The sequence below is a fragment of the Gobio gobio genome, assembly GCF_949357685.1.
Source record: "Gobio gobio genome assembly, chromosome: 4".
Lineage (NCBI taxonomy): Eukaryota > Metazoa > Chordata > Actinopteri > Cypriniformes > Gobionidae > Gobio > Gobio gobio.
In genome coordinates, this window is record NC_137100.1 from 68,943,165 (window position 1) to 68,957,136 (window position 13,972).

A 13,972-nucleotide genomic window follows, 5' to 3' on the forward strand; every position below is an offset into this window, starting at 1 on the left:
CATCACACCCCTAAAGAGAAGAGCTTGAGTGGCATCAATGGGTCGGTGAAGCCTTTCCATTCCACAAAAGGTGCTTTAGACTTTTAAAATGGCTGTTTTAAGCACCGATCACTGAACAGTTCAAGGAACTGAGTATTGGTCATTGAAATCAAACCCTCTTTTGGCACCTTTATTGTTGAGTTAAATGTAATCATTTGAAGTTTGACATGAGCTTTAAAACCAAATGAGCTCTAACTCAAGAAACTCTGTAGTTTAATTCTTCCCCTCCACACCTGCATTTCTGTGAGTAAACAAAGCCTCATTTTAAAGTGACTTCTAAACTTGGAAAAATGTTTTAACCCACAATGGGCCATTTTATAACGGATACACATTTTACCATTTAAGCGAAGCTCTAAAACGCTGTATTTGGTAGAAAGTGAATAAATCCAGAAAACCATGAAATCATTCGCTATAAAAGAGTGAAACCATAAGAACCTTCAGCATTAGAAAGTCTGAGAATAGGAGAACCCTTATTTATTAAAAAAAAACTGCAATGGTTTCTCAAACAGGGATAAAGTCAGTCCAGTACACCAGATCCACACACTTCTCCTCATCCCAGGCTTTTCCTTCCACATGAACCTGCAGAAGTGGAGCAGACAGTGAGATAAACGGCACTCAAGCACCACCTGGTGGACAAAACCCCAGCCCTGAGCAGACCCAGAGAAGACCCACCACAGCCACATCAGAGTTTATTGAGGTCAGTATTTGGTCAGCAGATCTCGGCTCGGCCTGTAGCCCAGACGTCCTCCTCTCCAGAAACACAGGTAATAACTGACGGCCAGAACGCTCATGCAGACCATCAGCACCAGCACCACCGCAAACACCAGCAGCCACACGGGAGCTTCACTGAGACCTGCACACCATCAACAACATCATCATCATCATCAACACCACCATCATCATCATCACCGCAAACACCAGCAGCCACACGGGAGCTTCACTGAGACCTGCACACCATCAACAACATCATCATCATCATCAACACCACCATCATCATCATCACCGCAAACACCAGCAGCCACACGGGAGCTTCACTGAGACCTGCACACCATCAACAACATCATCATCATCATCATCATCATCATCAACACCATCACCATCACCATCATCATCATCATCATCATCATCATCATCATCAACACCACCATCATCATCATCACCATCACCGCAAACACCAGCAGCCACACGGGAGCTTCACTGAGACCTGCACACCATCAACACCATCATCAACATCATCATCATCATCAACATCATCATCAGCACCACCATCATCATCATCATCATCATCATCATCATCAACACCACCATCATCATCATCATCATCATCACCGCAAACACCAGCAGCCACACGGGAGCTTCACTGAGACCTGCACACCATCAACACCATCATCAACATCATCATCATCATCAACATCATCATCATCAGCACCACCATCATCATCATCATCATCATCATCATCATCATCAACATCATCAACATCATCAGCACCACCGCAAACACCAGCAGCCACACGGGAGCTTCACTGAGACCTGCACACCATCAACAACATCATCATCAGCACCACCACAATCATCATCAACACCACCGCAAACACCAGCAGCCACACGGGAGCTTCACTGAGACCTGCACACCATCATCAACAACATCATCAACACCATCATCATCAGCACCACAGCAAACACCAGCAGCCACACGGGAGCTTCACGGAGACCTGCACACCATCAACAACATCATCATCAGCACCACCACCATCATCAACACCACCGCAAACACCAGCAGCCACACGGGAGCTTCACTGAGACCTGCACACCATCATCAACAACATCATCAACACCATCATCATCAGCACCACAGCAAACACCAGCAGCCACACGGGAGCTTCACGGAGACCACCACCGCCGCCGCCACCACCACCACCGCAAACACCAGCAGCCACACGGGAGCTTCACTGAGACCTGCACACCATCAACAACATCATCATCATCAGCACCACCATCATCATCATCATCATCATCATCATCAACACCACCATCATCATCATCATCATCATCACCGCAAACACCAGCAGCCACACGGGAGCTTCACTGAGACCTGCACACCATCAACAAAATCATCAACACCATCATCAACATCATCATCATCAACATCATCATCATCAGCACCACCATCATCATCATCATCATCATCATCAACAACATCATCATCAGCACCACCGCAAACACCAGCAGCCACACGGGAGCTTCACTGAGACCTGCACACCATCATCAACAACATCATCAACACCATCATCATCAGCACCACAGCAAACACCAGCAGCCACACGGGAGCTTCACTGAGACCACCACCACCACCACCGCACCACCGCAAACACCAGCAGCCACACGGGAGCTTCACTGAGACCACCACCACCACCACCACCGCCGCCGCCACCACCACCACCGCACCACCGCAAACACCAGCAGCCACACGGGAGCTTCACTCAGACCTGCACACCATCAACATCACCACCACCAATAGTTGCTCTATCTGCTTGGTTACAAACATTCTTCTAAATATCTTGTGTTCAGCAGAACAAAAGAAACTCATACAGGTTTGGAACAACTTAAGGGCGAGTAAATGACAATTTTCATTTTCAACTATCCCTTTAATACTGATTCTGATTCTTTCAGTCGGTTTTCATTTGAACTTAAGTCTTAATCTTTGTGCTTTGATGCTTTTGACATGAAACCGTCTCAGCTCTTAAAATGGTCCATTTTGAAATTCAACAGGTTCCTGTAGTTCAGAGAGAAGTGTGTGCTTGAGAAACACTGTGCCTGACACACAGATATACATAATAAAGGCCAGATGTCTAACGGCGGAGTCTCTAACGTCATTACCGGCGGCCATCTTGTCCTGGCAGCCATCTTGTCCCGGCAGCCATCTTGTCCCTGATGTAAGGCGAGTGATCTGAACACAAATTCTCTTCTCGCTGAAATCTGGACGGATTTAAAAAAGGTTTGGTTGCTTACAAACGTTATTAACGTGGCTAATTATGGATGCTTGAACAAATTATGAATAATTATTCATAAGTATGCAGTGTCAACTACATCTCTGACGTTAATAACAAACCAAACAGTTTGAAAATCGGTACACTGCAAGAAAAAAAAAAAAAAATCTTACTTAGTATTTTTGTCTTGTTTTCAATCCAAATATCTAAAAATCTTTTTACTAGACAGCGTTTACGCAGCGTTTACTAGACAAGCAAAAGTTGGTCTCGTTTTGGGGGAAAATAACTCAATTAAGGGAGTTTTTGCTTCAAATAAGCAAAATAATCTGCCAATGGGGTAAGCAAAATAATCTTAATTCAAACAGAAAAGGATTATTTTGCTTACCCCATTGGCAGATTAATTTGCTTATTTGAAGCAAAAACTCCCTTAATTGAGTTATTTTCGCCCAAAACGAGACAAACTTTTGCTTGTCTAGTAAACGCTGCTTGATGTAAGATTTTAGATATTTGGACTGAAAAGACAAAAATACTAAGTAAGAAAAGCATTTTTTGCAGTGTAGAAAATTGAGCAAGTTATGGTTATTTAAAAAGTACACGCACCATTAAAACACAATGAGTGAGCGAGCTGAGTGTGACAAGATGGCCGCCAGGAGTGGGCGTCGACCTCCATTGGCCAGCAGCGGACGAGACATCTAGCCTTTATTATGCATATCTATGCTGACACACATGATTAATTGAATTAAGATCAGAAATGAATCTCAAGCTTGTGAATGGAATCATAAACGAGCCCTAACATGGTGTCTGTTGCCCATCACTGACCAGCGCTGGACTGGGAGTCCAGAGACGCGTCGCCCTGAGGATCCTCCGCCACGATCACCAACGGCCCGAGGACTTTCCTCGCCGACACACCTGTGGAGACGGTCAGGATGTTAATGAGCCAGTTCAGAAGAGACGGCGGGCCGGCAGATCACTCACCGTCCACAGAGGCGTCCGTGGTCCTGAGGCAGGAGGAGTCACAGCAGGTACAGGCGTAACTCTGGGACGGGTCATCCAGCAGAACCCATCTGCAACAACACCTCCACATGAGCTCCACACATTCAACAGCGGCACCAGTAGCTTTAGAACGGACCTGTGATGCTCCGGCACGAACTGACACGCCTTGCGGACCACGGGCAGGCTCTGGACGGCACACGCTTCCAGGACACAGTGAAGGAAGACCTGCCCACAGAGAGAGAGACATCTGAGAACGACATCAAGCCATTTACCCTCGGGTCAATTTGATCCGTTTTGATTTTTACGCTGTCAGAAATATCAGTTAACCTGCGGTTTTATTTAAAGGTCCCGTTTTTCCTGTTTTTTTGAAGCTTTGATTGTGTTTACAGTGTGCAATATAACATGTGTTCATGTTTTGCGTATAAAAAAACCACAATTTCACACAATTTACTTATCTGAATACCGCTTGTGGGATTACAAATTTATACATGTTCTAATGTAATAGAATATAACTGAAAACATTATCTATATTTGTGTTTTACATTTTGAAGTAAACTTGAGGAAATTCTAAGGAGATTACGTAAGACCGTGTAAGTGTTTGAGACATTACGTCTTTTGTCTTTATGCACTTCCTGACCATTTAGCATAAGCTCAGAGATTGGGGATACTCTGTCTGGGCAGGTTTCCCAAAACCTGTATTTTCCAGGCCTGTTCCTGTTCTCTTCATTGTTTCTAAAATGAGCACCATTTGTCTTTAATGACTTTTGGAGCCCCTGAGTGGTAGGCTGATTGAATCTATGCATTTGATTGACACTTATGCTGATTAAATCAAGCATTGTATTGCTTCGAGTGTCTCCTCCCCTGCTGTATAATCCCTCCCCTTGAAATGTATATAAAATACAATGTTCAACTGGCTTTAGTCAGACTTGGAACCTCAGCGGAAAGACAGCATGTTTTTCTCAATAAAGAATCCTGCGGAAAAACCTGTCCAAGTTCTCCTGGTCTCTACTTCAAGAAACAACAGAAGTTCACAACACGCTGTTTTCACCATCCTAAAAACGGCTTGAGGATTTCCTTATTCTATGAAGTCCCTCCTTCAGAAATACGTAACGAGTTCTGATTGGGCCAGCAGTTCCCGTGTTGTGATTCGTTGTTCGGAAAGGTCACGCCTCTTACCATAACGGGGAGATGCATGCGCTCAAACTACAGCGTCCCTGAAGGTCAAACAAAGGTGATTTGACTCCGGGATGAAAATAAGTGTCTCGACGACATGGCGACAAACACTCTACAAGCGCAACACTTCCTCTTCTCCACATGGGAGAGCAACATGACCACGCCCCCTTTTGTGCATATTCTTGTGGGCGGAGGTTAGCCAACAAACTGCTCTACTGACGTCATTAAAGCAGGAAGTACAGGGATGTAGAACAAACCGGCCGTTCGCTGTAGGCTTTGAAAGGGAACTTCTGTTAAATAAAAAAAATCTCACTTGGCATTGAACTTTGAGCTTTATAATTTTACAGGTATTATTTATGCTCTAACAGCAACATTACACACTAAAGTTTGAAAAATTGGATCACGAAGAACAGGACCTTTAAATTGTATGACTCATTTAGAGTCATGAACATGCAAAGTTTCAACACGCTGATGTGTTCTGACATATACACACATTTACTGTTACGTTCGTGATGTTCACGGGTCAATTTGACCCGCATATTTTAATGATAATTTCTATGGCAACTGTAGAGACCCAAAATAATAACATTTCTTGGTTATGTGTTATTTTAGTTTTTTACTAACTTCTGAAGCTAAAAAAAAATTCTCTTTTCCCCATTTTTTTTCAATACAGAAATTTTTTGTATGCCACAAATGGTAAAAATGAGCCATTTCTTTTTTCAATCTATCTGTAATACTATCTAACCTACATTGTTTTTCTTGAAATTGTGTGACCTTTTCTCATTTAGGGTCATTAACATGCATGCAAAGTTTCAACATGCTGATGCGTTGTGAAATGTGCATATATCCAAATGTTACACACTCTTGCGGTTTGTGGGTCAGTTTGACCCGTATAGGACAGCTGTTCAAAAGCAACTGTACAGACACAAAATACAAAACACTGTGTGTGTCAGAGCTCTTCAACTCTAGTCCTATATTTTCATACTTTTCAAAATATCTATGAAGTAGACATCCTATTCAGAAGTAGTTTGGGCAGTAATGTTAATATTTGATTTGAATTAAATCTCTAAAATGCATTTAAAAACACATGGAAAGAGTCAGAGCGCGCGTTATAGTTTGGCACCGCATCACAAATGACAAATCTATCGCTATTTATCTACTGCTCTGTCATCTCTTTTGAAAATCAGTCACCAAATATGAAAATTAGAGTCTGAAAGCTCTCAAATGCTATATAGTTGGTCAAGATTACTTTAGGTTTAGACTAAGATATTATTGTTCTAAGTGTATAAAGGCAAGTGTCCCAAGGGCCAATCTTAAAAAGAGTGGTTAAAACGTAAATTCAGATATTTATTTTTTGTAATGTGTGAAAAGTATCATAAGTTATTAAAAGTGAATGGTTTGTACCTGATTGTATGTGTTCTCATAGTGTGATTTTTGGGGAATTGTATTGAATCGCTTTGGAAAAAAGCGTCTGCTAAATGCATAAATGAATCCAAATGGGGTCAATTTGACCTGGACCATAACGAGTGAGCGCAGAAATCGAGCAGTGCACGAGGGGTTAAAGCTCCACATGAACCCGCCGGCCTCACCTGCTCTCCGACAGCGAACCAGACGGCTTCGAGATAGAGCCGCATCTCATCCGGACGCCGGCGCGGCAGAAAGCTGGAGTTTCCTGCTTTACTCCCCATCAGACACCTGTGGGAGAACCCGAAAACCGAGCAGGACTACTTCTCGGGAATATTGATTTATGGGTGCACATTGTGTTAATAACTTCAGTTAGAATAACTTCATCTCTCCTCTGATGACGAGGGCGAGGCCACCTGTCACTCACATGAGATCAGCCAATAGCAGTTCTTACCCAGCGTTGGCGATGATGGGATGCACCTGGGCGGCGCGGCTGATGTTGGCGTCCGTGGCGAACTCACAGCTCTCCAGGTATATCCGCAGCGGTCTCCGGCTCCGGGGCTCCACCACGGCTCTGATGGGAATACTGGAGCCCAGTCTGAACCGCAGAGACTGAGCCGGGCCGCTGAAATCAGCTGCAGAAGCAACACGTCTGATCAGAGTCACGGCATACACGCATGTTCATATGAGAGATCAGATCCTGCCTTTCCCCATATGACTCCTCTGACACGGTTGAGCGGATTTAAATACTTAAAGCGTATGTTCCCCATTTTACTCTCATACGGATATATTTGAGTGAAACGTATGGAAACCACATAATAGTGTTGGTAAATATTTGACAAAAGTTAGTTCTGACTACTCATAATTAAAGGATTAGTTCGCTTTTAAAAAAACTTAACCCCCATGTCATCCAAGATGTCCATGTCTTTCTTTCTGCAGTCGAAAAGAAATTAAGGTTTTGGATGAAATGGGTCCAGGGTTTTTCTCCATATAATGGACTTCAATGGGCCCCAAACAGTTCAAGGTCCAAATGACCGTTCCAGTGCAGCTTCAAACGACCCCAGATGATGAATAAGGGTCTGATCTAGACAAACCATCAGTTTCTGAGAGAAACCCAGCAGGATTTATGCTATTATTTTACCTCTTATCAGACGAACGTGATCATCTCTGAGCTCCGCCATAACTTCAGCTTAGTGAGGTCAAAATACGAGCCTGGTCATAGATATATCGATCGTAGATGCTTCATTCTACGGATCTGTGCAAGCGCTAATGAGGCATCTACGTATACATCTATGACCACACTCGTATTTTGACCTCACTTAGCTGAAGTTATGTCTGAGCTCAGAGATGATCACGCTCGTCTGATAAGAGGTAAAATAATAGCATAAATACTGCTGGGTTTCTCTCAGAAACTGATGGTTTGTCTAGATCAGACCCTTATTCATCATCTGTGTGTCGTTTAAAGCTGCACTGGAACGGTCATTTGGACCTTGACCCGTTTGGAGCCCATTGAAGTCCATTATATGGAGAAAAATCCTGGACTGTTTTCATCCAAAACCTTCATATCTTTTCGACTACAGAAAGAAAGACATGGACATCTTGGATGACATGGGGGTGAAGAAATCATCAGCAAAAGTTTATTTAAAAGTGAACTAATCCTTGAAGACTTTAACGCGTCAGTGAGGAATCTGGGTGAGCTCTTTGATAACAATCTCTCATTTGAAAGGCACGTTTCTAGCATCTGTAAAAATTGACTTTTTAATATAATAACTTGGTCTCAATTATGATTTACCAATGAACGGTACATGTCAACTTGATTTATATAGCGTTTTTAAACAATGCAGATTGTTTCAAAGCAGCTTTACAGTGTTAAACAGGAAAATAATGCAACAATTTTGTTCAGCCGCTCTGGAGAAAACGCTGATGTCATCAGTCAGCAGTTCTCCTCTGGCCAATTAACAAACAGCGTATGATTATTCTGGCAACTTTACAGGTCAGAGGTCATAATAGATCTTAATATTCAAGCGATCAGAGTCATCACGCCGGAGACGGGTTTATTGAGGATGCCGTGGCGATGAGGCAGTTTCAGGGGGAGTCTAATCACAGTGTCTTTAGTACATGGTGTAAAAGTTTCCAGATTAAAAGGAGATTCAATAAAGCAGAACATTAGTCAATTAACCCATGAGTTAAGCAAAGATTGTGTGCGGAAGATGACGAGTGTTGGACTAACGGTTCATGATCTCCATGCTGAAGGTCTCCTCCGGTTCCTCCTCGCCCACAGATCTGTGCCAAACACATCAACCACATCAACCACATCAACCACATCAACCACATCAACCACATCAACCACATCAACCACATCAACCACATCAACCACATCAACCACATCAACCACATCAACCACATCAACCACATCAACCACATCAACCACATCAACCACATCAACCACATCAACCACATCAACCACATCAACCACATCAACCACATCAACCACATCAACCACATCAACCACATCAACCACATCTCCCACTGATCGCCCCCCCGCCTGACCCTGGGCACCTACAGGTCATAGACACACTGGACCGGCTGGGAGATGAAGGCCCGCTCCGGCTGTGGGTCGTAGATCAGGGTGTTGGAGTACGAGACCCGGCCCGCCGTCACCTTTCAGCACAGAGGAACACAATCAGCGAGAGATGGATCTGCGTCTGCTCTGAATCCGCTCAGTACCTGCTGGATGAAGCCACAGTCCCGCAGGAAAACCCGGAAGAACAGCGAGTCCTCGGACGCCGGGCGGCTGGGCGGACAGTTTCCCAGCAGAGCTCTGGAGGAGTCCAGCTCCTGGGAGAAGCCCAGCTCGGGCCGCCAGCGCACAGTCACCCATTCATCATCCCCACAGTCCACCGACAGATCTGAACACACACACACACACACACACACGCACAGTCACCCATTCATCATCCCCACAGTCCACCGACAGATCTGAACACACACACACACACACACACACACACACAGTCACCCATTCATCATCCCCACAGTCCACCGACAGATCTGAACACACACACACACACACGCACAGTCACCCATTCATCATCCCCACAGTCCACCGACAGATCTGAACACACACACACACACACACACACACACACACAGTCACCCATTCATCATCCCCACAGTCCACCGACAGATCTGAACACACACACACACACACACACACACACACAGTCACCCATTCATCATCCCCACAGTCCACCGACAGATCTGAACACACACACACACACACACACACACACACGCACAGTCACCCATTCATCATCCCCACAGTCCACCGACAGATCTGAACACACACACACACACACACACACACACACACACACAGTCACCCATTCATCATCCCCACAGTCCACCGACAGATCTGAACACACACACAGTCACCCATTCATCATCCCCACAGTCCACCGACAGATCTGAACACACACACGCACAGTCACCCATTCATCATCCCCACAGTCCACCGACAGATCTGAACACACACACAGTCACCCATTCATCATCCCCACAGTCCACCGACAGATCTGAACACACACACACACACACACACGCACAGTCACCCATTCATCATCCCCACAGTCCGCCGACAGATCTGAACACACACACACACACACAGTCACCCATTCATCATCCCCACAGTCCACCGACAGATCTGAACACACACACACAGTCACCCATTCATCATCCCCACAGTCCACCGACAGATCTGAACACACACACGCACAGTCACCCATTCATCATCCCCACAGTCCACCGACAGATCTGAACACACACACACACAGTCACCCATTCATCATCCCCACAGTCCACCGACAGATCTGAACACACACACACACACACACACACACGCACAGTCACCCATTCATCATCCCCACAGTCCGCCGACAGATCTGAACACACACACACACACGCACACACACACACGCACAGTCACCCATTCATCATCCCCACAGTCCACCGACAGATCTGAACACACACACACACACACACACACACACACACACACACGCACAGTCACCCATTCATCATCCCCACAGTCCACCGACAGATCTGAACACACACACACACACACACACGCACAGTCACCCATTCATCATCACCACAGTCCACCGACAGATCTGAACACACACACACACACAGTCACCCATTCATCATCCCCACAGTCCACCGACAGATCTGAACACACACACACACACACACACACACACACAGTTACCCATTCATCATCCCCACAGTCCACAGACAGATCTGAACACACACCGCAGTCAACCTCACACACACACCGGCCTAATGGAGGAGGAAAGAGCAGAACACACACACATTGGCCTAATGGAGGAGGAAAGAGCAGAACACACCTTTCTGTGCCATCGCAGTGGCCACAAACATCAGGAACAGCTTTCCAGAAAACATCTTCAGTCCAACAGGAACACACACTCCTCTCGGCCTTTAGTGAGCTCAAGATAATCAACATCAGCTGAGACGACTAATCCTGAGCGATCACTCACAGCTGTGACACACTGATCAGCACACACACACACACACACACACACACACACACACACACACACACACACACACACACACACACACACACACACACACACACACACACACACACACACACACACACACACACACACACACACACACACACACACACACACACACACACACACACACACACACACACACACACACACACACACACACACACACACACACACACACACACACACACACACACACACACACACAAGGGTTTATAGTCATACCGTATATCTGTCATATTTCAACACATGACAGACTTATGAATGTATAAATGAGTAGGGTTGTATAAGGATTTTTTAATAAACTTTTCTTAAAGGGATAGTTCACCCAAAAACGAAAATGTGATGTTTTTCTGCTTACCCCTAAGGCATCCAAGATGTAGGTGTGTTTGTTTCTTCAGTAGAACACAAATGAAGATTTAACTCAACCGTTGCTGTGTGTCACTCATATAATGCTTGTCCATGGGGTCTAATTCTATTAGAGTAAAAAAAACATGGACAGACAACTTCAAATTAAACCCTGCTTTAATCCATGTTTTTTTTACTCTAATAGAATTAGACCCCATGGACAAGCATTATATGAGTGACACACAGCAACGGTTGAGTTAAAAATCTTCATTTGTGTTCTACTGAAGAAACAAACACACCTACATCTTGGATGCCTTAGGGGTAAGCAGAAAAACATCACATTTTCGTTTTTTGGTGAACTATCCCTTTAATATTGATTTATATGAATATCAATTCCACTGGATTGAGGGGCCGTGTGTATAAAGACGCTCAGAGTAAAAGTTTAGTTTTAAGTGTGTCAGAATTCTAAGAATGATACTCTTATCCTAGACTTAAGAGTACGTGTGATTCATAAAGTGTTTACTCCTGAACTATGAGAGAGAGCTGGAGAGACAACTATGTCTGCACAATTTGGCATGTTCATGTGTTATCACAAATAAAACAATTAATTCCAATCACAACTACACAACATTCTTACAAAAAACACATTTTTAATAATATTTGAATAAAGGGTGAAGATGACTTTGAGCCACTTCTGTATGGCAGTTCATTGACTTCCACACGAACATTGAAACCATACGGCAAAAGCAGGACACTTTAATGATGGAGCCGCTGATGGAGGGTTATCACCCCAACCCTAAACAATCCCACTGCACCAACACTATTTCAGGATCATTGGCACAATGCAATTTTTTCAAAAAAAATTTAAATATTAATTACATAAAATGGTTGGTGTCTGCTGTGACTCACTATTGGCTGATTCAGAGGTTGAGGGCGGCCATTTTGCGTTGACATCATTGCGGTCTTTATTTCAGACTCTGAAGTGTCACCTCAGTCAGTCTTAACTGAAACCGGCTTTCCTCTAGATGAGTCCGACTGTTACTGAGAAGCTTTTGACACTGAAGTCAAAGCTTAAGACTGCTCTTAAAGGCCCCATGGCGTGGATTTTTTATTGTATTTTATGTTTCCTGATGTGTACTTATATTGTTAGTATAGTTTTTACGTCACAAAATGTCATAATTTAGAAATAAAAGGCATTTTTCTATCCTGATATTAGCCTCTGGCTGAATGCTCTGTTTCAAGGGGCGTGTCTGCTGTGAGACTTCAGTGTAAACGCCCACTGCTGTGATTGGCTGACATCTTTGCATTTGAAATGAGTGTTAGATTGTGTGGCGGAGGGGGCGTGGTTTAGCGAGATCTGCAAGAGCGGAGTTGTTGAGAGCGCTGTGAGTTTATTTAGTTGGAGAGTTTCTGAATAAACACGACCTGTCGTCTTCCAACTGTGTAGCATGTGGAACCCTCTCGAATACCTTCACCATCACAGCCGTCGAGATGAACCAATCGCCAGTGTCGACAACAGCATTATCTTATGATCTTTCGCTCTCTAGTTTAATCATTCAAATAGCAGATGTGTTTCATGGGACTCACAGAACCGATGTGAAGGTGATGGTTTAGTCACTGATGCGTTAGCGGCGGGACTGACCGTTTTAAACCATTTAGAGAGAAAGTGTGTGTGAACTTGAATGATTAGCTACACATCAGAAACACTGATCACAGATCAGTCACTAATGGACACTGTTACTGTCGAATCCATATGGTAAAGTCTGTTAGAGCCTGTAGAATTACGCTAGGTTGTTCCAGTATAGTGGACTGACTGTCAGTTTAACTCGGACAATGTGACTGAAAGAGATTCTTTAATAGCGTGACAGTTTGACAGATATTGCCCAGCCCGTTATTTTGAAAAAGTATGTTTTACAATATTTTGCAGTATGAGGTTGTCCATTTCTAAATGATGGCTTATCAGAAACTTTAGCTAACTAAAAAGCTAGCTAATGCCATGGCTATCAGTGGAGGACCGCTAACATTAATGCACTCGGAAATCACAACAAACTTATTCTGCCTAAATAAAATAATGATTACTGTATTTATAACTAATATATTTGTAGTTGCAGTCCCTGCATTGTAAATCGTAAGTTAGCCTCGTGAAGAGTGAAGGAAAGTTGCTCAGTTAGTTCAGACGCCGCATTATCATGCTGGATTTACGGCATCATCTGCAGATTTTAGAAGGCAGGCAGCAAATGAGGATTGAAAAGGGTTTGTTGTAGCTTGATGGATAGAATTAAAGGAGTGCATGTAAAGGGATAAGCAAGTTGACATTGTTTAATAATAATACAAATGATGATAGAAATAATATCAAAAACATCAGGAGAAAAAGTTATATTTATGAAGTTTACCATGTCTATTAATACTGGTAACTTTGATGTTTTGTTT

At 43.9% G+C, this 13,972-nt stretch overlaps 1 protein-coding gene across 1 annotated transcript; it reads right to left on the reverse strand.

Moving 5' to 3' along the window:
- Positions 1-478: 478 nt before the first annotated feature.
- On the reverse strand, positions 479-11,161 carry LOC307124843 (zona pellucida sperm-binding protein 3). Its single transcript, XM_079814300.1, has 11 exons — positions 11,003-11,161; positions 9,324-9,505; positions 9,160-9,257; positions 8,827-8,879; positions 7,051-7,231; positions 6,782-6,887; positions 4,156-4,244; positions 4,002-4,090; positions 3,846-3,935; positions 712-892; positions 479-618 (listed from the first exon to the last, which is right to left on the reverse strand). Exons 1-10 carry the CDS (start codon positions 11,055-11,057, stop codon positions 738-740), a joined length of 1,098 nt encoding a protein of 365 aa, XP_079670426.1. The 5' UTR covers positions 11,058-11,161; the 3' UTR covers positions 479-618; positions 712-737.
- Between the last annotated feature and the right edge of the window lie 2,811 nt (positions 11,162-13,972).